This window comes from Geotrypetes seraphini, chromosome 15 (genome assembly GCF_902459505.1).
Source record: "Geotrypetes seraphini chromosome 15, aGeoSer1.1, whole genome shotgun sequence".
In the NCBI taxonomy this organism is placed as follows: Eukaryota; Metazoa; Chordata; class Amphibia; order Gymnophiona; family Dermophiidae; genus Geotrypetes; species Geotrypetes seraphini.
Window position 1 is genome coordinate 20031459 of NC_047098.1, and position 25714 is coordinate 20057172.

At 46.8% G+C, this 25714-nt stretch overlaps 2 protein-coding genes across 13 annotated transcripts in view; one reads left to right on the plus strand and one right to left on the minus strand.

The window, feature by feature from the left end:
• The window catches only part of LOC117349186 (cyclin-dependent kinase 11B), an 86209-nt gene extending 80993 nt beyond the window's left edge, over positions 1 to 5216 (plus strand). For 5 of the 12 annotated variants that reach the window (XM_033922341.1, XM_033922338.1, XM_033922339.1 and 2 more), the window contains 2 exons: positions 2265 to 2454; positions 3754 to 5215. In XM_033922341.1, coding sequence (XP_033778232.1) covers positions 2265 to 2454; positions 3754 to 3846 — 283 coding nt within the window. In that variant the 3' untranslated portion in view covers positions 3847 to 5215. Of the gene's footprint in view, positions 1 to 2264; positions 2455 to 3753 lie in introns of all 12 variants that reach the window. The other 7 variants (XM_033922332.1, XM_033922331.1, XM_033922334.1 and 4 more) reach the window with 2 other exon arrangements.
• A 9345-nt stretch (positions 5217 to 14561) lies between these two features.
• The window catches only part of MMP23B (matrix metallopeptidase 23B), a 38300-nt gene continuing 27147 nt past the window's right edge, over positions 14562 to 25714 (minus strand). The window contains exon 9 of the mRNA XM_033921350.1: positions 14562 to 15346. Coding sequence (XP_033777241.1) covers positions 15172 to 15346 — 175 coding nt within the window. The 3' untranslated portion in view covers positions 14562 to 15171. The remainder of the gene's footprint in view (positions 15347 to 25714) is intronic.

Here is a 25714-nt window from a genome sequence, read left to right on the forward strand (position 1 = left end):
TGCTAAGCTCTATGGCAGCCACAATAGACGACGTCCCCTGGCCAAAGGCTCACATTCGTCCTCTCCAGAACACATTGCTATCATGGTGGTCACCTCAGTCGGACTCCCTGCAGATGTTTCTGCCACGGACCCTGGAAGCCCAGGCCAATATGGACTGGTGGTTGTGCCCACAGATGTTATCAAAAGACATGCCTCTCAGAATAGTCTCGTGGGTAATGGTGACAATAGATGCCAGCCTGTTCATCTGGAGGACTCTCTGCAACGGACACTCGATCAAGGAGTGTTGTTCAGCCTTCCAGAGGAAGTGGTCAATCAACAGATTGGAACTTCAAGCCATTTGATTGGCGTTGCAGAGGCTGCAGAAGAAGCAGTTCAAGTCTTGCATTCAGTTCTGGTCTCCTTATCTCAAAAAAGATATAGCAACACTAGAAAAAGTTCAAAGAAAAGAGACCAAATTATAAAGGGGATGGACCTCCTGTCGTATGAGGAAAGACTAAAGAGGTTAGGGCTCTTCAGCTTGGAAAAGACAGCTCAGGGGAGACATGGGATGGTAGCATGGAATGCTGCTACTATTTGGGGTTTTTCCAGATACTTGTGACTTGGATTGGCCTCCGTAAAGACGGGATACTGGGCAGGAATGGACCATTGGTCTGACCCAGTATGGCTGCTATTATGTTCTTATGACAATGCTACAGTTGTGGTATATGTTTATCGCCAGGGAGGCACCAAGATTGCACAGCTGAGTCACCAAGGCACTCTGGCTTGCTTACTGTTCAGTTGGGTGGAGCTTCATCTTCAGGCTTTCTCAGCGGCACATGTAGCGGGAGTGGACAGTGTCCAAGCTGATTTCCTCAGCAGACAGACACTGGATCTGGGCAAATGGTCAATGACTGCGGCAGCCTTCCAACGTTCCAAGCCATTTTTCATCATTGGGGTCGCCCAATGTTTAATCTGTTGATGATAGCAAGAAACAAGAAGGCAGACTGATTCTTTAGTCGAAGATCTAAGCCTGAAAGCACATGTCTGGACGCTCTGGTCCAGCCGTGGCTGAAGAGCAAGCTCTTGTAGGTGTTTCCTCCATGGCTCATGATAGGCTGAATTCTCCACAGGATTGCAAGCTTGGAGAGCAGTCATTCTTATTGCTCCAGATTGGCCACGCAGAGCTAGTGTGTTTTCAGATGGGCACAAGTCTCAGACTGAGTACAGCCAGACCTTCTTTCTCAGGGTCCAGTAGTCATAGAAGATCCGGATTGCTTTGCTCTCATGGCTTTGCTCTCTCAGCGCACAGCATTAGCACACAAGGGATACTCAGAAGTAGTCATTGCTACTCTACTCAGCCTAAAGCCCTTGATGGTCTCTGCTTATGCTAAGGCATGGGAAATTTTCCAGCACTGATGCATTAAGGAGAAGGCAGGGCCTTTCTTTGTTCCAATTTCGATAGTGTTAGCCTTCCTCCAGGCGATATTACCCATCCGTCCAGAATGATACACCTATTGAGGCAAGCAGCATCCCAGACTTTAAGAATAAATGGGATACCTATGTGGGTTCCCTACAAGGGTCAAGTCAAGGAATAGGGTCGCTAGGGTATAGACTTGAAGGAGCGGGTCAGTAGAGTGGCTGTATGATTAAGGGGGTCAGTAGACTTAAAGGGGTGGGTCAATAGAGTGGGCAGACTTGATGGGCTATAGCCCTTATCTGCCATCATCTTTCTATGTTTCTATCTACTAGAAAAGATGTTAGCAAGGTAAGAACCTAAACTTTTTATTATTTTTTTATCTTTTAAAAAGGGCAGTAAATATTTAGTTGGCAAATACATTTTTCCTTATCCTGCTCTACTATTTAATTTTCCATTTTATGCTTTTTTATTTTTAGAGGACTTTTTATTAGAAGTTCAAGTCAGTGTTAAAAAGAAAAACCAATATGCATCAAACATAAGAAGCAAAACATAACATAAATATTTATTTATGAATCTCAGTACCTTTCAGTTCAAAACACACACTATGTTAAACAAATTGCTTCTCAGACATAAAGGCCCAAATAGGAACCTCTAATTTTTAGAGAGCTATATACATATAAACACCACCACCCTAAAATCCCCTTTCCTCCACCTGACTATGCAATAAAACAAATGAGCAATGAATGTCCATAAACTAATTCTATGAGCAGTGAGTAAGAAAGGGTTCCCATTTAGCCTGAGTTTTGTTATTAAATTCAGTGTTCCTTTTTTGCTTTAAGCTCTGTCTTTCTTCCCTTCCTTATTCCAGGTTCTTAACATACTGTCCAGCTCGTAGAATCAATGCAGAAGATGGTCTGAAGCATGAGTATTTTCGGGAGACTCCGCTGCCCATTGATCCCTCCATGTTTCCCACTTGGCCAGCAAAGAGTGAACAACAAAGGGTGAAGCGTGGCACAAGTCCTCGGCCCCCCGAAGGGGGTCTCGGATATAGTCAGCTGGTAAGATTCAGGACTCGGTGAAAGCAATGTAGACATTACAGCAGATTTGATTTTCATTTATTTGTTTGACTTTTAGCTTGCTAGGTCATTAACGACTAGTAGAATATTTAAAAAAAAAAAAGCATCAAAATAATACAATATAATATGCAACACAAATACAAACATCGAAAAATACAGTTCAAGCACTAAATACAAAACCAAGGGAATCAATGCACATGATTTATTATCAGATATGTTGCACCTGTAAATAAGTTAATTTGAAATTTTTTCAGTATTTATTTAAAATTAAAGTAGAATCCTACAGTTAAAACAAAATACTAAAATAATTCAACACAACAGCAGTCAACATAAAAGTAAGCTGTTATTCCAAGATAAAATTGTGATATTTTTTCCTTGCATATTAGAACTAACTTAGACCTTAAAACAAAAAATTTGGAATCTTGACAGTTTATTGTTAGGTTATATTAGCTGACAATTATTCTTAGTTTTTCTTGATCAACCAGAAGGGTATTTGCTGATGGTTCATTATTCTTCATATACAATGGGGTATTATCAGTTGTGTATCAGTATTGGCCAGCATCTGCAAGGCGTGGCGTGGCTTTTACTATAATCACGCTGAAAAAAATAGTTGAATTGTCAACAATTTACTTCCAAATATTTATTCATTTTCATTTCTTACATCAAGTGTACAATAAAATATCAATTAGATCATACAAATCACTTGAAAATCTAATCAAACATCAGCATAAATATATAAATAAAAACCCCTCCCCCTCCCATCCCTTCCAACAATAGTATTCTCCAAATCTTTATTCATGTTAACATATACATCAAGTGTACTTTAAAATATGAACACAACATATTACATTATCACTTGATAATTCCCTAACAATATATACCTAAAAGATTTATATCCCACCCCCATCTCATATCTATACATGAATAATATAATTCCTATGTATATTAATCAATTAAATTATGCACATATATATTAAATTATCATAACCCACCCATCCCCCATCCCCCCATTCTGTCAATTATTAAATGGAACGTTTACATGCAATACAAAATGGTCATTTTAATAGATTTAAAGATGTGTGGAGGCCAATAATTATCATAATAATTAATGTTAATTTATTATTCTTTTTCCTTATATGATAATTGAATTGGCAACAATTTAAAACTTGTGGACAGTCAAGGGTTTATCCTTTGCTGCCTGCACTGAAACCTACTGGTATGCTAAATCCTCATTAGCAGCTAAAGTGAAAGCAGGCTGAATAGATGTTCTTCATTTCACAGGGTGACGATGACTTGAAGGACAGCGGCTTCCACCTCACCACCACGAATCAAGGCGCCTCTGCAGCTGGACCTGGCTTCAGCCTCAAGTTTTAAAACCAAAGCACAGGAGAAAGCAAAATAAATCTTGACAAATTGGGAGACTGGAGCGAGATCTGGAAGGAAACAGTTTATAGATCCTTCTGCAGGCCATAATATGGTTCTTTATTCAAAATGTTCAGACTGTGATACCGTCAGAGCTCCCTTCAGGGTGTGTGTAGGGAGCCTCTTTTTGTTACTGTACTATGGAGATTATTGACTGATGGCAAGGACCATTTAAAAAATATTAGCAGACAGGCCTGAAACCGTCTGGGACTCATGTTTCATACTTTTGTGGTTGTAAATTTGTAGAATTAAAATCTTAATTTAAAAAAAAAAATAACAAACCAAACTTGTGGCAGGTGGTTCCCACAGGCAAAAGTCTAATTATTTTTTCTATGGCTTGTGAAAGAATTTTGTCTTCTTTCCCCTGCACCACTCAAAATGAAACTTTTTATCCTATTGTATTTCATGAGTTTTGCTGGAGAGAGAAATTTCTTTCACTTTAATTTAGGAAACAAAAGAGTTTTTAGAAAACAAAGCTAGTTTTGTTAGTGAACTTATAAATCAAGTGCTGAATCTGGAAAACAAACAAAATTAGTCTTTATATGGATAGCTTGTTTAGGACTGAACTTTATGGAATCCCTATGTTTGTCGGTGCTGTTCAAGCTCACCAAGAGGTTTCACCCTACATTGTGTTTGCAATCCTGTTTGACTTGTTAACATAAACAGTTGCAGGACTAAATAGAGGCTGTAAAACAGGTGACCAGGTTAGAAAAGAGCACCCAGAGCTGCAGCGTGTGTATAGATGGAAAACACAATAACAGCACAAAATTTCTACGAAGGCTAGAAGCATAGTAAAAAGAGGGAAAAGGGAACGAGATGCTTTTCCAGGTAGGATCTTTATTTGAAATGTCATCAATCATCACAAATCTCAACACTGACAAGCGTTTCGATGCCAAAAGACGCCTTCCTCAGGAGTCAAACTTGCAGAGCAACTTGGAACAAACAGCCAAAAGCCTGGGCGTGTAGTGAAAACTATGCAGGGTATCCGTCTTCACTGCCAACATGGCAAGCAAAAAGAAAGTACCGTAAATGTATGTTCATAGAGGTTGGTGTGACTGTTTGTTTTTATTTAAAATACCGTATATACTCGAATATAAGTCGAGACCCCCATTTTCCCCCCAAAAAGGAGGAAAAATGGTTGACTCGAATATAAGACGGGGGCTTAATATTCAAGTGCCATGCCTTGCTAGGATCTGCACCCAGTGTCCCTGCCCTCCCCTGCCAGGCTCTGCACTCAGCCCCTCTCTCTGCCAATTTTTGCACCCAGGCCCCTTCCCTCCCTGCCCTGCAAGGCTCTGAACTCAGCCCCCTTCCCTACCAGGCTCTACAACCAGCCCCCTTCCCTCCCTGCCCTACCAAGCACTGAACTTAGCCCCCCTCACTCCCTGCCAGGCTCTGCACCCTGTCCCACCTTCCTTCCCTGTACTCTTTTCCCCCTCGAGTTGTCTAGTGGTAGGCCGGGACAGGCCCGCCCCGGCCATTACTAACAATATTTTTACACACACACACACACCCACGCATACCCTGGAGGTCTAGCGGTGTATGGGCATGAGCAAGCTTTCCGGGTTCCTGCCCCTCCTTTCAATCTCATGGCCAGTGGCGCACCTGGGCTGGCACGCAGGAGCGAGCTTTCCAAGCTCCCACCCAGCCCTCCGCCGCTCCCTGAATGGCTGCCACCTGTTCTTGAGAGTGCCACGAGAACTGGCGGCAGCCATTCAGAGAGCTGCACAGGGCCAGGCAAGAGCTCAAAAAGCTCGCTCCTGCGTGCCGGCCGGGTGCGCCGCTGGCTGTGAGATCAGAAGGAAGGTCAGGAACGCAGAAAGCTTGCTCCTGTCCATACACCGCTGGACCACCAGGGAAAATGTACGCGGGGGGGCGGAGGGGAAATAAAAAATTGTTAGTATCAGACGGGAGACAGGAAGGATCCCTCCTGTCCCAGCCTAACGGCAGGCCGTCAGCAAGTCCGGGAGGGTGTCGGGTGGTCACTGGGTGATGACGTGAATATAGGACGAGACTTCTATTTTTGGGCCATTTTTTTGGACCAAAAATCTCAGCCTATATTTGAGTATATACGGTACTTCTCTCTGCTAATCCAGAAATCTTTTTCACAATTGACTATAATGTTAATGTTTTGTGTACAGAAAAAAAAATGATGAGTCGACGGAATGCTTGCAGCTAGAGAGGAAAGGGAAGGTGTTGTGATGGAGAGGCAAATGCTGTTCAATTTAACAGATTGCTGCTAGTGAGAAAGATACATTTTAGTATTTAATTCCCAGATTACAAATATATTCAGTTCTCAGATTCTATTGGTGGAACAGGGTCACCATTTTCAGCTAGGACAAAGGGGTAAATGGAAACCCTAGTAATCTACTCAGGGGTCCTTAGTGGCAGAGTTTTAGTACCAAAGATTAGGGATCTGTTAGCAGCTGGCACTCAAGCCATACTATTACATTTTGACCCATCAGTGACTTTTCATATGATAGACCACATACTGATGCTTTGTAAACTTGAAGACATAACCATCGGCAGCACAGGCCTAGTACTGGTTTAAAAAAATTTTGACCAATTGTAGATAATATAGTAAAGATGAAGAATAATATATCCAAGACTTGGCAGTCACCATGTAGAATTCCACAGGATTCGTTATTGTTGCCAATTTTATTTTAACATTTTCATGAGTTCCTTGGAATCTTGAACTCTAGAAAAGTATGAGCTTTGCTATTCAAATGCTGCTGCTATTTTTATGTTAGTTCCAGAATAACGAATGACAATTTCTACTCCAAAATATTCATATGTATAGATAAACTAAAACTATGGGCCATTGCTCATAAACTCAAATTGAACACCACTTAAACCAAGATCCTGTGGTTTACCAATCAACTAGTAAACAAGGGAAATAGTCGTGTTACTGTTGAGTAAGGCTGCCATTTCATAAGAACATAAGAAGTTGCCTCCGCTGAGGCAGACCATAGGTCCATCCTGCCCAGCGTTCCGCTCCCGTGGCGGCCCATCAGGCCCATTGCCTGAGTAGTGGTCTATACCTATCTATACCCTTCAATCCCTTTTTCTTCTAGGAATCTATCCAAACCTTCTTTGAAACCATTAAAGTTTTCTTGTCTACAACAGCCTCTGGAAGCGCATTCCATGTATCCACCACCCTCTGAGTGAAGAAGAACTTCCTAGCGTTTGTTCTAAACCTGTCCCCTTTCAATTTCTCCGAGTGCCCCCTTGTACTTGTGGTGCCCCACAATTTGAAAAATCTGTCCCTGTCTACTTTTTCTATGCCCTTCAAGATCTTGAAGGTTTCTATCATGTCTCCTCTAAGTCTCCGCTTTTCCAGGGAGAAAAGTCCCAACTGCTTCAATCTGTCTGTATATGGGAGATTTTCCATTCCCTTTATCAGTTTAGTTGCTCTTCTCTGTACTCCCTCAAGTACTGCCATGTCCTTCTTGAGGTACGGCGACCAGTACTGGACACAGTACTCCAGATGCGGCCGCACCATTGCACGATACAGCGGCATGATGACTTCCTTCGTCCTGGTCGTAATACCCTTCTTAATGATACCCAACATTCTGTTTGCTTTCTTTGAGGCTGTGGCACACTGCGCCGATGCCTTCAGTGTTGCGTCTACCATTACTCCCAGGTCTCTCTCCAGGTTGCTGACCCCTAGTGGTGTTCCCCCCATTTTGTATGTGAACATCGGGTTCTTTTTCCCCACGTGCATGACCTTGCATTTCCCTATGTTGAAGCTCATTTGCCATTTTTCGGCCCACTTTTCCAGCTGCGTTAGATCCTTTTGGAGATCTTCGCAGTCTTCCCTGGTTTGAGCCCTGCTGTATAGTTTGGTGTCATCTGCAAATTTAATGACCTCACACTTGGTTCCCACCTCTAGGTCGTTTATGTAGATATTGAACAGGAGCGGTCTTAGCACCGACCCCTGCGGAATTCCGCTCGTGACCCCTTTCCAGTCTGAGTAATGGCCCTTTACGCCAACCCTCTGCTTCATGTTTGCCAGCCAGTTTTTAATCCATCGGTGGACCTCCCCTTGCACCCCGTGGTTCCATATCTTCTTAAGCAGTCTCTCGTGTGGTACCTTGTCGAAGGCTTTTTGGAAGTCAAGGTAAATGATGTCTATAGATTCCCCTTTATCCACCTGGCTGTTCACCCCCTCAAAGAAGTACAATAAGTTTGTGAGGCATGACCTGCCCTTGCAGAAGCCATGTTGACTCGGTTTTAGCTGCCCATTTTTTTTTGGTGTGTTCACACATGCTGTCTTTAATCAGTGCCTCCATCATCTTTCCCGGGACCGAGGTCAGGCTCACCGGCCTGTAGTTTCCTGGGTCGCCCCTTGAGCCCTTCTTGAAGATGGGCGTAACATTTGCTATTTTCCAATCCTCTGGGATCTCTCCGGTTTTTAAGGATAGGTTGTATATCTGTCGAAGTGGCTCCGCTATTTCGTTTTTTAGTTCCTTGAGTACCCTTGGGTGAATGCCGTCCGGACCTGGCGATTTGTCGCTCTTTAGTCTGTCTATCTGCCTGAGTACATCTTCTTAGCTTACCTCTAAATTGACCACCTTATCATCTTGGTCTCCTATTGCGATCTCCTCGGGTTCCGGAATGTTGGTTGTATTCTCCATCGTGAAGACTGACATGAAGAACTCATTTAAACTGTCAGCTATTTCTTTCTCTTCTTTTACTACTCCCTTTCTGTCTCCATCATCCAATGGTCCCACTTCTTCTCTTGCCGGTTGCTTCCCCTTGACGTATCTGAAGAACGACTTGAAGTTTGTTGCTTCCTCTGCCAGTCTCTCTTCGTATTCTCTTTTTGCTTTTATAACCACTCGGTGACATTCCTTCTGGTGTTCTTTGTGCACTTTTTGGTTCTCCTCTGTTTGGTCTTTTTTTCATTTTCTGAACGATGCTTTCTTGTCGTTTATCGCCTTCTTCACTGCATTTGTTATCCACACTGGGGTTTTTGTTCTATTTTTTTTGCACCCTTTCCTGAACTTGGGGATGCACCGGTTTTGCGCTTCGTGCACAGTTCCCTTGAGTAAGGTCCAGGCTTTTTCTACGGATTCCATCTTCCCTATGTTGCCTTTGAGTTTCTTTCCCACCAATTTCCTCATGGCATCATAATTTCCTTTTTTGAAGTTGAGTGCCGTCGTTGTGGTTCTTTTCCCCTTTGATGATCCAATTTCTAGCCTGCACTGGATCGTGTTGTGATCGCTGTTACCTAGCGGCGCTAATACTGCCACCTCCTTTGCTGGCCCCCCTAGTCCGTTGAAGATTAGGTCAAGAATGGCATCACCCCGTGTTGGTTCCGTGACCAGTTGCTCCATGAAACAGTCCCTCGTGACCTCTAGGAATTTGTTCTCCCTTGCACAGTTTGAGTGCTCAATACTCCAGTCTATCCCAGGATAGTTGAAGTCCCCCATCACCACCACATTTCCGCTTCCGCATACCTGCCTCTGTTCAGCTTCCAGGTCCTGGTCGATTTCTTCATGTTGTCCTGGTGGGCGGTAGTACAGTCCCAATTTAATGTCTGCCCCAGTTCCTCCCTGTAGCTTCACCCATAGTGATTCCAAGCCATCCATCCGTACTGTTGTTTCCATCCTGGTTGAGGGTATGGAGTCTTTTATGTACAGCGCTATTCCTCCACCCTTTTTATGTGTCCTGTCTCTCCTGTATAGTTTGTACCCTGGTATGGCCACATCCCATTGATTGTCCTCAGTCCACCACGTTTCTGTGACTCCAATTATGTCTAGGTCCTTTTTGCTGGCAGTGATTTCTAGTTCTCCCATTTTGGCCCTCAAGCTCCTAGCATTTGTGTATAGGCAGTTTAAGACCCAGTTTTTTGCCCTATCTTTTTGTTTTCCTCTTGTTTTGGTACCCCTGCAGTCCTCCTCATGGTTTGCCAGCCCCCGAGCTTCATCCTCCTCCTGCTGCTGTGTGTCTGTGATGTCCTCAGCCTGTTTCCCCTGCACCTCTTGTTCTCGTAATTCCCACTCAGTCCTGGGCTCTTTTTCACAAAGTCTTTGCCCCTCTGGCTCCTGTTGTTCTGTGTTAGTGCCGCTTACCAGTTCCATTTGTGCCCTCAGTCCCTGCAATGCGTCCTTAGGTCCTTTTTCAAAAAATACACACTCAGTCCCGAGCCCTCCTTTACAGTGTCCCAGATCAGTATCCTTGTCAGGTACTGATGTCCAATGTGTCGAGGTCAAATCAACTATCGGCTTTCCCCTTCTCCTCAGTTTAAAGCCAAGTCTATGACGTTCTGGACGTTGCGTGCCAGCATCCTCGTCCCAGCTGTGCTAAGGTGCAGTCCATCTCTTCTGTAGAGCTTGTTCTTCCCCAAGAAAGTAGTCCAGTTCCTAACAAAGTGGAAACCCTCCTCATCGCACCATCTCTTCAGCCAAACGTTAATTGCTTGTAGTTCGCTCTGTCTCCTTGTGTCCGCTCTCGGTACTGGCAGGATCTCTGAGAAGGCTATCTTCCTTGCCCTCAGTCTCAGTTTCCTCCCCAGGATCCTGAACTGGTCAGTTAGTGTAGTCCTGTTGAAGTTTCTCCTGCTGATGTCATTGGTTCCGATGTGGATCACTACTGCTGTCTCCTCCGTCTCGGCTCCCTCCAGGATCCTCTCGATATTGTTGATGATGTCTTTTGTTCTTGCCCCCGGGAGACATGTTACCAGTCGGTCCTCTCTCCCTCCGGCTATGTGACTGTCTACTCTCAGGATTGAGTCTCCAACCACGATAGCCGATCTCCCCTTCTTCAACTGTCTCTCTGGTCTCAGATCTGTGTCATATGTGCAGTCCATTTGTCCGTCCTCTGCACATATGACACAGATCTGAGACCAGAGAGACAGTGCTCTGCTGTGTCTCCGCCCCTGGTCTCAGGTCTGTGTCATCTGTGCAGTCCGCTAGTCCTTTCTCCTGGCTCTGTTGGGTCTCCTCCTCCTCTGTCTGCCCAGGTCCTCCGCAAGGTCTCAGGTCTGTGTCATCTGCGCAGTCCGCTAGTCCTTTCTCCTGGCTCTGTTGGGTCTCCTCCTCCTCTGTCTGCCCAGGTCCTCCGCAAGGTCCTATTCCCATGGTGTCTGGTGGTTCCTGTCGTCCAACTGTCGGTTCTCTCCTGGTGTGTTGGTGTTCTTGTGCCTCCACCATCCTGCAGGCCTCCTCAATGAACTTCTCGAGCTCCCTAACTTGTTCCGCGATGTGGCTCTCTCTGGTGGTGTCTTTAGTTTCCCAGCATTGCTGCTCCATGGTGCAGAGTCCCTCCAGCTCCTGGACTCTAACCTGCAGTCTCCCGACCTCCTGTTTCAGGCTATCCAGTTCCTGGCATCGACCGCATATGTATGCCTGCCTCCCGGAGGGGAGGTAGTCATACATATGGCACCCGATGCAGTATACTGGGTAGCTCTGCTGGGTTCCCACAGCCTCCATTGCTCCTTTCTCGTTCCTATGTCCCACGGTGTGTATGAGTGGTGCACGGCGCGCAGCTACCTGAAAAACGCCTCCTTTCCTCTCCCTCTGGCTCTCCTGCTTCCTCAGCCTCTGCCTGCCCTCGCTGCATCCACGCGCTGAGAAGCCTTAGCGCCGCTGGCCCCTCCTTTTAAGGGGGGGAGTCCGGGCACCGACGCTGCTGTGACACGGTGCGAGTGGGCGGAGCTACCTCTCGCCACCCGCTCTGCGCTGTCGCTAGCCCCTGCTTCCTCCTCTGACCTGAAAAACGCCTCCTTTCCTCTCCCTCTGGCTCTCCTGCTTCCTCAGCTGCTGCCTGCCCTTGCTGCCTCCACGCGCTGAGAAGCCTTAGCCTCAGACTCAAATAATTATGAAGTCTAATTGTATTGTTTTAAAAATTCTTTATGGCTTAGTTCCAACACAGGCAGTTCACTGTGAGCAGAATTTAGTCATTCCTTGCATCGAATGGGTTTAGTTAGTCCATATTTTGAGGAATAAAGATTAGAAGATATTTAGTAAATTCTTTTTCCTATCAATCAGTTCAAATTTGGAACAATCTACCACTTTAAAGAATCCTATTTCGGAAGGGATTGAAAACCTTACTATTTGAGAAATGTACGTTCTGAAATTTATTTTTTTTTAAGTTAAAAAATGTTTTATTAATTTTTTTAAACCACTTTTGGAATACTCCACTATGCCTCACCATTCCTCAGGATGATTCCTTGGTTGATTGAAACTTACCATTAATGTCAATACTTTTGCACTTCTGTGCTTTCCCTGTCTTGAGTTTTACTCTGGTAATGAGCCCTTTCTGTTTAAGTGACGTCCAGACAATGCTCTTTATTTTTCTTTTGTTGACCATGCTGTACATTCTGAATCTTAATGCAATTAGAATATTGTTCTGAATTAACTGAAGATTAGATCTTTATTGTTTTTTACTATTTAATCTGTTATAAATTGTTTAATGATATGTCACATTGTAAACTGCTTTGGACCTTTATAGGGATTAAGTGGGTTAAAAATTACAGATTAGATTAGATAAAGGGACTCAAAAGAATCCTTTTTTTGTTTGTTAGATCTTTATTGAAAAATTTCAGATACAAATGTATATGATTTGGTATGTCTAATGCAGTAGTGACACAGAAGAAAGTTTTGTATAGAGAACATGGGTCCATAGCAATGTTAATTGTACATGGTTGGTACTGCCAAAGTGGGGAAGTTATCTTTAAGAAAAAAGCAAAGCTGGGAGGCAGGGCATCAGCAGCAAGTTTCTTAATTCAAAATCCAATTGCCATCATGTGCAACTGACAGAGCCCTCCACCAGTCAAGCTGCAGGATTTCAATATGGTTTACCAGGCGCTGCCTCTGGGGATAAGTAAGTATTGCTGCCCTTAGTCCTAGCAATACACCTGTCTGCTGTAGCTCCTGATCTTCCTGTACTGAGAATTCCCATAGCTCTGCACCCCATGATACTTGAGGGTTGGAGCCTCAAATATTGCAGATATTGTGATATTGCGGAAGGACTGTCTGGCAAAGTTTGTCTTTTTGCGGATGATACCAAGCTCTGTAATAGGCTAGCCACCCCAAAGGCGGGATCTGGTGAAGCTTGAAGAATGGTCAAGACAATTGGCAACAAAGATATTTCATGCTAACAAAATACAGGGTCACGCACTTGGGCTGCAAAAATCCAGGAGAACAGTATAGTATGGGAGGAGAGGAACTTATGTGCGTGGAAGAAGCGCGGGACTTGGGGGTGATAGTGTCTGATGATCTCAGGGTAAAACAGGTAGAAAAAGTGACGGTCAAAGCCTGGAAGGTGCTTGGGTGCATAAGGAGAGGAATGGCCAGTAGGAAAAGAGAGATGATGATGCAGTTGTATATGTCTTTGGTGAGGCCCCATTTGGAATACTGTTTGCAATTTTGGAGACTCCACCTTCAAAAAGCTATAAAGAGGATGGAGTCGGTCCAGAGGGCTGCGACAGAATTGGTTAGTGGCCTTTGCCATAAATCTTAAGGGAACATATTTAGAGAACTTAATTTGTATACTCTGGAAGAAAACCAGGAGAGAGGGGATATGATAGAGACATTTAAATATCTCTGTGGCATTAATGTACAGGAGGAGAGTCTTTTACAAATGAAGGAAAACTCCAAAAGGAGAGGGCATAGGATGAAGTTAAGAGGCGATAGGCTCGGGAGTAATGTAAGAAAATACTTCTTTACAGAAAGGGTGCCAGATGCGTGGAATAGTCTCCTGGTAGAGGTGGTGGAGATGAAGACTGTTTCTTAATGTTGTATCTCGCTTAGTAAAACTAAATAAGCGATTCATCAAACTTGAAACTTTCTGAATTTAAGATAGTGTGGGACAGGCATGTGGGATCTCTTACGGAGAAGAGGAGAATGTGGATGGGGTGGACGTGCAGATTGGATGGGCCATTTGGCCTTTATCTGCCATCATGTTTCTATATCTTACTGCATGAACAAAAAGTCCAGTGGCACATTAGGATGGGAACAGCAAGGCTGTGATGACATATCTGTCAACTGGAATGAGATCTTAGGCCTCACCAGGTAAAAAGCCATTTCATTAACTTGCAGTATCTTAGCTTCCCTTGAGCTCCTACACGTCCTCATTTGTGATCAAATGTTTTGCTTTTCTGCAACAAAGAGCTGACTTGTAAGCTGTGCACACTCCATACCTGTGTCCTCTATAGGCAAGGCACTTTCAAAAATGGAGTTAGATAACTTACTCCCCAACCCCACCCCTTTTACAAAACTAGCGTGCTTTTTAGCGTTGGCCCTGGTGGTAACAGTACCAATGCTCATATGAATTCTATGAGTATTAGAGATGTTACTGCCGTAGCCAGCACTAAAATCCGCATTACAGTTTTGTAAAAGCAGGGGTTAGTTATCGGTGTCAGGTCAAACGCGTGCCGGCGCGTGCAGACAACTGAGCGCAATGTGGAGGTGCGCGCCGAAGAAAATGACTTTTAAAGGGCTCTGATGGGGGTATGGGGGGAAACCCCCCCCCCTTTACTTTATACAGATCGCGCTGCGTTGTGGGGGCATTTTGGGGGGTTGTAACCCCCCACATTTTACTGACAACTTCACTTTTTCCCTAAAAAACAGGGAAACACCGCCACGATCTGTATTAAGTAAAGTGGGGGGGGGGTTCCCCAACAAAACCCCCGTCGGAGCACCTAAAAACACTCTTTTTCTTCGGCACACGCTTCCGTCTTGTGCTCAGTTGTCGGCGCGCGCCTTTGTCTTTGGCGGTTTTGTCTATGAACCTAGTTATCAGCTGTGCATTCAGATTGTCAGAGAATACATTTTGCAATTCTCAAAATGGAGATTTAGTACCAGGGGAGGAGTAGCCTCAGCATCCTGAGGTTGTGGGATTGATCCCAGATCTGCTGCTTGTGACCCTGGGCAAGACACTTAATCCTTCATTGCCCCAGGTACAAAATAAGTACCTGTTTATATGTAAACTGCTTTGAATATGTAGCCACAAAAAGGCGGTATACAAGTCCCATCTCCCCCTTTATTTTCTTGATCCTTTAGAGCTGAGTTTATGTTCTTGTTCTAAAATTCATGAAAAGAAAGCGGAGTCTCCTGCATTGTCCTTTAATATTTAATGCTGGCGTTGTGGAATAGAAAGCAATATTTTATAATCACATCTTTGATGCTTTGGCAAACTCCCAGATTCCCTGATTGTCTTCTCCTGCAAGGCTGACAGCTGCTCTAACCACTGCTGCGGCCGGAGGGCGACAGCTCAAACGCACAACATTCTGTGTGGCGGCTGAAATTGCCAAGAAAGTCACATTCCTGGTCATGCTTTAACTTTTATCCTCCAGGAATAGGTGGTGAGAATTTGATCTTTTCTCTTCACCAGGCAGGTATAGAATCCCTCATTAATGGCATTGGCAATGATGCTCATGTGATCTTCATTTAAGGAGAGGTATCCCGGGTAGGAATATTCTAGGAGCTCTTTGTCTTTGTACCAGCTGCAAGATCAGAGAGTAAGATGACATCAACACAGTAAGTGGAGATGAGAAATTGTTGCCAGAAGTTAAGGGCCTGACATCCCATTCACTATGTACAATCCTCCCACCCCGGTACACTGACAAATCTGCGCACGAAAATTGCTCCCCAACAATTGTGGCCCGTTACTGAATCTTGTGAAACACACTAGAAACTTTGAGACTTGGCTAAACCACAAGTCACTATAAACCCAAACTAAGTACTATGATGAAGCTCTTCTAAATGTAATATGAGCGAAACGGAGATTTTCCGTCGTCAAGCACATTTGGTGAAGCTAAGTACTTCATGACTATATCTTATAGTGGGAGAGTATCGCTTAATAAATGAAGATCATTATATAATAAAACCATTAAAGCAATTAAAACATTGAAAATATTAAAAATAGGAGAATATATGGGACTGATGATAGCTCACTTTATGGTTATTAGCTTGAAAAATATATCAGGCTTATAGTTGTGAGTGCTTGAGACCCCAAGCACTTCTCCATAGTACCCAGTTTGGGTTTATAGTGACTTGTGGTTTAGCCAAGTCTCATAGTGTGTTTCACAAGAGTTTAAAGGATTATTGCCGTTCTTTAGCACTCTCCAGACCAGTAGAGGTTAACTTTACGATTGGGTATATATCTAATCATGACCAGCAGGTGGAGACTGAAAACAAAACTTTGGGACAGTATATCCTAGCCCCTCCTCTCTATTTCCCTCAGTCTTCTTTCAGTCTCCAGCAGGTGTTGAGTGATCTGTACCCATCTCCCTTGGTAGGGCTGTTGGAATTTGTTTAGGGGTTTATTGTCCCTGTTTTTAGCCGGACGGAGCTTGGACGGACTCTGTTTGGGGGTTCGTCCGACCTCGGGGGTGTCAAACCCGGCGGGTCACGAGCGGGGTCCCTCCCCCCACTTCCTCCACCTCCCCATATTTTTTTAGAGGAGCCTCAGCAGTAAGCCTTGCCCCCTAAATCAAGCAAGGCATATTGCTTCGAGAGCCTGTGGAGTCTGTTCTGTAAAAAAAAAAAAAATCCTGAGGTAGTGCTGGTCTGGAGGGTTGTATCCCTTTAAGAAAACTGTATTTTACTGTATTTTTTCAACTAACCGGCACTTTTTTACAGCTAGGTCGCGTATGGAGCAATGAGCACTTCTAAAGGGAAAAAGTGCTCATTGTGCTCCAGACGCGAGGCACTCGCGGCCGGCCTGTGCAAGCGGTGTTCAGGCCGGTGCGGTGGAGGAGCTCCGTCGGCAGCGGCTGCAGGCGCCCAGAGCTCCCCGCCGATGGTGCCTCGCGAGTCGGCAGGGAACGGTGGAGAAGCCCGGTCTTCTCCGTCCGCCCACGGAGGGATTCCCCGAGCCGCCGACGGTCGGGTTTTAGAGGATTCCCTCTCAGCTGATATTTTGACAGCTGATGCCGGCTTGCCTGTTTTAGCGGCTGAGACTATTCAGGTCTCTCAGCCGCTGCAGGCTATGGAGGGAGCTGTTTTGGCGGGAAAGACGCCATCTTCTCTGTCTGGCCCCTCCATTTTGTCTTCCACCTCAGGTGACCTTCCCCCTGTTTTGGCTAAGCAGGGGCAGGTTTCTGCTGGGTCCCCTGCTGTGGCAGGGAGTCCCTTGGGACCCTCGGGGGGTTTTTCCCCTGATTTTTTCTTTTCATTATGCAAAGCCTATTTTCAGGCGGCTGGGGGTCCCGGTTGCGCCCAGGGGGTCTCGGGGGGTGGGGTTTCCTCCGCGCTCCCTGCGGCTTTGCCTCTCTCGTCTGACGTGACGTCCCCTCCGCCGCCTCTCTTGTCCAAGCGTCCGCGGGTGTCGTGGGACGAGGATTTGTGGTCGGAGGAACGTGTCGGTCTGGAGGAGGACCTGGACCCTTCTGAGGAATTCCAGGACCCTCTGGAGGGGACGGAAGCTGGCGGCGGGTTGTCGGGTTTCCCGTTCTCCAGTGACGAGGCGTCCGTGGTGCGCCTTTTTCAGAGAGATGAGCTGCCTGACCTTATTCAACAGGTTTCTTCGGCTTTGCGTTTTGAGGACGCGCCGCCGGAGACTCCGCGTGTGGGGGACCCTCTGTTACGAGGGATCCGTTCCGTTTCCCGCTCTTTTCCTATGCATCAGGATATTCGGGATATTATTCTTGAGCAGTGGAAAACGCCGGAGACGCCGTTTCGGCTGGCGCGCAGCATGGCTCGCCTGTATCCCATTCCTGAAGGGGATCGGGCTACGTTAGCTTCGCCAGTCGTGGATGCGGTGGTCTCGGCTATTTCCAAGCGGCATACCGTGCCTGTTGAGGGCGGTTCTGCCTTGCGGGACTCTGAGGAGCGCAAATTGGAGACCATCCTTAAGCAAAATTTTCAAGTCTCTGCCTTTGGGGTCCAGGCGGCTATTTGTGGGGGACTGGTCGCTCGCGCCGTGTTTCGGTGGGCGGAGCGGGTCTTGGATCGAGAGTCTGACGACTGGTCTCTGGTGGATCAGGAGGTAGCGAAGATTGAGATGGCTGCCTCATTCCTCTCGGATGCTCTGTATGACTTGGTGCGGATCTCGGCTAAGTCCATGGCTTTTGGCGTGGCCGCAAGGCGTGTGTTGTGGCTGCGCGCTTGGGCGGCGGATGCTGCGTCCAAAGCTAAGCTTACTAAATTTCCCTTTCGGGGGTCGTTTTTATTTGGAGAGGACTTAGATAAGTTGATTCAGACTCTGTCGGACTCGAAAGTTCCCCGTTTGCCGGAGGACCGTGCCCGCCCGGCGTCTCGGGGTGGTGCGGCCCGGGGGCGTTTGCGGGAATTTCGCAAGTATCGCCCTGGGCGTGGGGCTGCTTCTTTCCAGTCTCCGGGGTTTTCCCGGGGTCGGTTCTTCCAGCGCATGCAGCCCTTTCGGGGGGCCCGTCGGGGGGCAGGGAATCCCTCCGCCGGTTCCCCCGCTTCCCGTCCTGCACAATGACGCCTTGACGGCGCCCCCCTTGGTTCCGGTGGGGGCCCGGCTGCGCGACTTTTTTCCCAAATGGGCCGAGATCACGTCCGATCAGTGGGTCCTGGAGGTGGTGCGGGACGGTTATGCCCTAGAGTTCGCCCGCTCTCTGCCGGATTTTTTCCTCGCTTCTCCATGTCAGACTCCCGGGAAGACGCTGGCGTTTCGCCAGACCCTTCAGCGCTTGCTAGATCTCAGGGCAGTAGTTCCAGTGCCCCCCCCGGAGTGGGGCACGGGCAGGTACTCCATTTACTTTGTGGTGCCCAAGAAGGAGGGGACCTTTCGGCCCATCCTCGATTTGAAAGGGGTCAACAGGGCTCTCAAGATTCCCTCTTTCCGTATGGAAACTCTGCGGTCGGTCATTCTGGCGGTTCAGCCGGGGGAGTTTCTCACTTCTCTCGATCTGACAGAGGCCTACTTGCATGTTCCCATTCGGGCCGCTCATCAGCGTTTCCTGCGCTTTGCGATCTTGGGTCGGCACTATCAGTTCTGTGCGCTTCCCTTTGGGCTGGCCACGGCTCCCCGGACGTTCACCAAGGTGATGGTGGTCGTCGCGGCAGCCTTGCGGTCGGAGGGCATCCTGGTACACCCCTACCTGGACGACTGGTTAATTCGGGCCAAGTCGTTGCAGGAAAGCTCCCGGGTTACGGCTCGGGTGGTGGAGTTTCTCCGGTCGCTGGGCTGGGTGGTCAACCTTTCCAAGAGTCGGTTGGTTCCGGCTCAGCGTCTGGAGTACCTCGGGGTGCTGTTCGACACCTCCTTGGGGAAGGTCTTCCTCCCAGAGGCCCGGGTGAGCAAATTGCAGTCTCAGATTCGCCTGCTTTTGGCGTCCCGGTGTCCTCGGGCGCGAGATTTCCTCCAGGTCCTGGGGTCGATGGCGGCGTCCCTGGACGTGGTGAGGTGGGCGCGGGCCCACATGCGTCCTCTCCAGTATGCTCTGCTCCGGAGGTGGTCTCCCCAGAGGCACGGGATGGATGTTCCGGTTCCCCTGCGAGGCTTGGCGCGCTGCAGTCTGCGTTGGTGGCTCCGGACCCCTCACCTAGTTCAGGGGGTGGGTCTGGATCTTCCGCAGTGGACGGTGCTCCTTACGGATGCGAGTCTCCTGGGTTGGGGGGCCCAGTGCCTGGGTCACTCAGCTCAGGGAACCTGGTCCACGGAGGAGGCCTCCTGGTCGATCAACGTGTTGGAGACCAGGGCGGTCCGGCTGGCGCTGTTGGCTTTCCACTCCCTTTTGTTGGGCAAGTCGGTCAGAGTCCTGTCGGACAATGCCACGGCGGTGGCTTATGTCAATCGTCAGGGGGGCACCAAGAGCACTCTGGTGGCGCAGGAGGCGGCTCGGCTCATGGTTTGGGCGGAGTCGCATCTTCTGGACCTCTCGGCCTCTCACATTGCCGGGGTAGAAAACGTTCAGGCGGACTTCCTCAGTCGTCACTTCTTGGATCCGGGAGAGTGGTGTCTCGGCGCCGAGGCGTTTCAGTTGCTAGTGCGTGCTTGGGGGCAGCCCCTGATGGATCTGATGGCTACAAGTGGCAACGCCAAAGTACCCCGCTTCTTCAGTCGTCGCAGGGACGGTCTGGCCGAGGGTCTGGATGCTCTGGTCCAACCGTGGCCAACGGAGGGGCTGTTGTATGTGTTCCCTCCTTGGCCATTAGTGGGCAGAGTACTGCTTCGCATTGTTCGCCATCCGGGGCTGGTGGTCTTGGTGGCTCCGGATTGGCCTCGTCGTCCGTGGTATGCGGATCTGGTGAGGCATCTGGTGGCGGATCCTCTTCCTCTGCCTCTCGGGTGCGATCTTCTGACGCAGGGTCCCATTCCCATGTTCGACCCGTCTCCCTTTTGTCTTACGGCTTGGCTCTTGAAAGGGGCCGCCTGAGTAAGAAGGGATATTCCGACAAGGTGATCTCTACTCTTTTGGGGTCCCGGAGGCTTTCTACCTCTCGGGCTTATGTACGGGTTTGGCGTCTTTTTGAGGAATGGTGCCGAGCGCGGGGAGTGGTCTCCTTTCGCGCTTCTCTGCCTAACATTCTAGAGTTTTTGCAGGATGGCCTGGATAGGGGCCTGGCCTGGTCTTCTCTTCGGGTTCATCTGGCGGCCCTGTCGGCTTTTCGGGGGCTGGTGACAGGTCAGCGTTTGTCAGCCATTCCTGATGTGATTCGCTTTCTTAGGGCGGCCAAGTTGATCAGGCCTCCCATAAGGCCCTCGATTCCCTCTTGGGATCTCAATCTGGTTCTCTCTGTTCTAGTGCGCCCTCCTTTCGAGCCGTTGGATGGCTGTTCGTTGAAGGACCTTACGCTGAAGTCGGTCTTTTTGGTGGCCATTACTTCCGCTAGACGGGTGTCTGAGCTACAGGCTTTCTCTTGTAGGGCTCCCTTCCTGGAGTTTTCGAAGGAGCGGGTTGTTTTGCGGCCTGTTCCTTCCTTTCTGCCGAAGGTAGTTTCTCCTTTTCATGTCAATCAATCGGTGGTCCTCCCGGTCTTGGGTAGTCGGGAGGGTTCTTCTGAGCAACGACAGCTGCGCAAGTTGGATGTCGGTCGGGTCCTCCATGCTTATGTGCAGCGGACCCGGGATTTTCGGAGCTCCGATCATCTCTTTGTGCTTCTGGCGGGTCCTCGTCGGGGGGCTGGCGCTTCTAAGGCTACTATTGCGCGCTGGATCAAGGAGATGATTGCTTCCGCTTATCTTCTGAGTCAGAAGCCGATTCCGGAGTTTCTCAAGGCTCATTCCACTAGGGGTCAGGCGGCTTCTTGGGCTGAGTCGTCGCTCGTGCCTCCGGTGGATATTTGTAAGGCTGCGGTTTGGTCCTCCTTGCATTCATTTGTTCGGCATTATCGGGTAGATGTTCAGGCGCGTCGGGACGCGGTGTTCGGTGAGCGTGTTCTGGTATCGGCCCTTCGGGGGTCCCGCCCGTGAGAGGGACTGCTTTGGTACGTCCCAATCGTAAAGTTAACCTCTACTGGTCTGGAGAGTGCTAAAGAAGGAGAAATTAGGTTCTTACCTGCTAATTTACTTTCTTTTAGCTTCTCCAGACCAGTAGAGGTCCCCACCCTGTCTGTTGTTGTTGTTGTTGGGGCTGTTGCGCGGGCAGTTTTTGGTTTTTGCTGCGGGTTCTAGTATTTTTCTAGGGCCGGGGAGAATTGAAGAACAGCGGCTGTGGCTCGGCTGGCTTAGCTGGCGAGCTGTGGGGACCTTCTTCCTTCGGGAATTTCTCCTCTGCATTTTCCAACAGCATTTTTGGGTATGTTATTTGTTACTCCTTTCGGAGTATTGTGTTTTCTCTCTGTTGTTTTCCAGTTCTTGGTTCTGCTTGGCTATTCGGCAGACTGAGGGAAATAGAGAGGAGGGGCTAGGATATACTGTCCCAAAGTTTTGTTTTCAGTCTCCACCTGCTGGTCATGATTAGATATATACCCAATCGTAAAGTTAACCTCTACTGGTCTGGAGAAGCTAAAAGAAAGTAAATTAGCAGGTAAGAACCTAATTTCTCCTTACTGAATCTGCCATAAGTGGATATCGAGAAGGCTGTGATTTGCTCAGACTCCTCAGACCCCATCTCTTGGGAGGGGCTTGAGGGGTCTGAGCAAATCAGGGCCTTCCAGATATCCAGTTATCTAAAGGATTCTCATAATCATATGTAAACCTTACCTTAACACTCGATAGCAAGTGAATGTTTTAAGTGTAATGGCCCTGCCCCCCTCAAAAAAATAGGGTTACTTTGTAACCCTCAAAAGACAAAATAGTATCCAGCATCGGGACACCTTTGACAGGTCACCTCCCATTCAGTGCGTGCATGTGTCATGCATGCATTAAATGGGTCACCCCCCCCCCCCTCCAGCTTGTTATATCATAAAGTGATGACTAATCCTAGTTCTCAAGAACTGTAAATGGGTCTGCTTTTCTGCAAAGCCCAAATCTACCAAAACAACTAGATTGTTTTTAACAAACATATATTCAAATATAATTAAGGATACTGTGAGTTTCTTGAAAACAAGATCTGTCTGTGGCTTTTGAGAGCTGAGTTTCTCATTACTGCTATTGGGTCTTAGATGTTTGTGGTTTTTGCTCTGCAGAAAATGCCTGGTCACAAGTTTCACTCCTGCAGAATGATAGAATTGTCATAATCTTTTCTCTGAACTCGGAAGCTTTCACTTGCAAATGCTGCTAGAGTAATGTGAAGTCTAAGCTATAAGAACCTGCAAACTTTGAAGATAGATTCACACTTCATGTGGGTTGATCAATCTCATCATGTAAAAATATGAAGATGACAATTCTTAAAAAGTGTGCTTTTGCATCTATAAATAGAAATCATATCTATAATGATGGAAACATCTGATTAATCGATGGAAGAATTGAGTAGAATGATGGGGCACAGTAAGCTTGCAAGTAGCAGGTTACTGTGTGACTTATCAGGTTTGGTGTACAGACTGTCTTCAGAATAAGTGACAGAACTTTGAGGTGTGGTGGGAATGGGGTTCTGTGACCTTTTGGCACAGATGGTGGTTCATAGTGTATACAGTGCTCCCCCGCAACTCATGGTATTTTCCGACTGCAAAGAGGAGGCAGGAGAAGGCAGCTGTAGCGCTGGCGAGTGAAGGAAATCACTTGCTCTATGCTACATGCTCTGACCGCCTCTTCTGTACTAAAGTCAGGCCTTACCAATCAGGAGCTGCGTGTCAAAGCAGCTCCTGATTGGTGAGGCCCGGCTTTAGTACAGGAAGAGGCAGTCAGAGCATAAAGCGAGTAATTTTCCTTCACTCGCTGGAGGTCCGCCTGCCCTCTCCTGTCTCCTCTGCCTAAAAAATATAGTTGCGGTTTTTCAAAATTTACAGGGGTTCCTGGAGCGGAACCCCTGCAAATTTCAGGGGAATACTCTATACTCAAGAAGAACACCGTTGTTTGAAAGTGATTTTATTCAAAGGGTATACACATCTTTGAGCCACCAGCTCTAGCAGTGCAAGTTCAAGCAGGGGCCAAGCCCCACTGTAGCCAGAAGTTTCAGAATTGCAATCATGATTGGTCAATGTAGGTCGGGGGTGGGCACCTTTGGTCTGCAAGGACCGACTTGGGTTTTCAAGATTTCCCCACTGCTATGCATTAAATCTGTTCTCTTAGGCTTCCGCAGCTGGCATCATGATTGCAGCAGTATATCAAACAAAAGGTGAAACATGAAATGAATCCTGCTGGCAAAGAGCTCCATAAGCAGAGGAAAAATCTTTTAGACACAGAGCACTCTTCTACTTACCAAAACTAAGGCCCTGATTCTAGAAAGTCTGCCTAAATTTAGACACTGATAGCAGCAGCAATTCTATAAAACTTAGGCACCCATTATAGAATCAGGCTCAGCGTTGCCTAAGCATGCTTAAACGGTGCTTGTCATCACATTTAGGCGGGCTTTTCTATGCCTAAAGTTAGGTGCTGATCTCAGAGTCTAGCCTGATTCACAAAGAGGCGCCTAATTCTAAAACACAGTCATGATCCACCCCTAACCGTGTAAGCACTTTGGGCTAGGTACCTTACTTTTACAGAATTGAAGTTTTTGAGTTAGGTGCCTAACTTTCAATTAAGTCCAACTAAAGCCAGTTGTGAGGTGCTGAGTGTCAGTATTGGCACTGATTAAGCCTATTGCTCAATTAAATTAGATGCTGATATCGGCAGACTTTATAGAATGAGGGCTTAAGAGTAGGAATGAACGTTCAACCTGATAATTCAGTGTTCCATGCACCTCCCGATCTCTTAGCGTCTAGACAAGAGCACCTAAGTTCTTGCAAAGTAGGAGTGTAATTCGGAACATGCTACCAATACTTTTAGCCACATGCCGATCTCAATTCAACATCTGATTCAGACCTTGGCTAGGATTTACCATATAAGATCCATCATATCAATCGCTCTAACCCAAACGATATTAATTTGTGTGTTGGTATTACCGATACCGCCTTCTGAAATGAGTTTCCCTATGGATTCTATTCCTGAAATCCCTTTTACAAGTCTTGTGTGTTTCAAATTCACAGATAAGCCTTGGCAGGCTCTCTTGCTCATGGATGCAGAGGCTCACAAGAACAAGGCAGAAGCAAATGCTAATAGAGCTCAGATAGTTTCTGGCTAAGAGCTATCCCACACTCAAAGGAACGCAACGCAAGAAGATGTATGACAATCTACTAGCAACGCAGGCAGCGAAACTAGACCCCTCCATCTCTAACTTGCTGACAGCAACATGCCACTTCAAATCATTTCGAAAAGAAATCAAAACCCTGCTATTCAAAAGACACAAAGAAAACAGATGCAATCCGCTAAGAAGATCGACTGTCGGCTCCGGGCGGCTTTCCCGCAGAGGAGAGAATCCTGCATTCACCGTGGGCCTCATCTGGGGCAGCCTCCTTGGAGCGGCTGGGGCATGGGCAGTGTGTCTGGGAGGGAATGCATGGATGGGAGAACATCGCAGGGGAGGAGACATAGGCATCCTGGGACTGTCTGCCAAGTCTCTTCCCTGAAGAAGCCCTTTCTGGAAACGTCAATCTCTCCTCCTAAACTTACTTGCTCCACTTCATCACTGACGCTGAAACCGTGGATTGAAGACAAAGTTTTATTTTATTTTTCTTTCCAGCTTATGATTTATCTTTAATCTTATCTATTGTTTTGCCTTTTGTCTTTGTTTTGTTCTATTTCTATCATTTAAATTTCTCCAGAATTCTGTTCAACGGCTCCCCCTTCTGCTTCTATTCCTTTCTCTCCTCTCTTCTACCTTCCAAAGTATTTAGATCAATGCTGTCTTGTTAAAATGTTTATTTTATTTTTATTTTTCCTCTAACTCTACTTTTCACTTCTCAGGTACTTTAGTTAGATTGTGAGCCTTCGGGACAGTAAGGGAATTTTTCAAGTACCTTTCTTATTTCTAATCTTAATGTATATTTTCTGTAAACCGCTTAGAACCTAACGGATGTAGCGGTATATAAGAAATAAATTACATTACATTACATGCATATACGATACATGTGCACACATGCACAGAGGAGTTGTAAATAATTCATGATTCATGATCTGCCTGCTTTCCCCACGTTTTAGAAGTAAAATGTAGTACAGTGGTCTCAAACTCAAACCCTTTGCAGGGCCCCATTTTGGATTTGTAGGTACTTGGAGGGCCTCAGAAAAAAATAGTCTTATTAAAGAAATGACAACTTTGCATGAGGTAAAATTCTTTATAGTTTATAAATCTTTCTTTTTGGCTAAGTCTTAATAATAAGATTATAATTTATAGCTAAAGAGCATATGATTAAGAAACTGTTTTAGTGTATTGTGATTATGATAAACATACTGAGGGCCTCAAAATAGTACCTGGTGGGCTCCGAGTTTAAGACCACTGTTGGAGCAGGTGAGAATATAGAATGTCTGCTAAGAAGCTGAA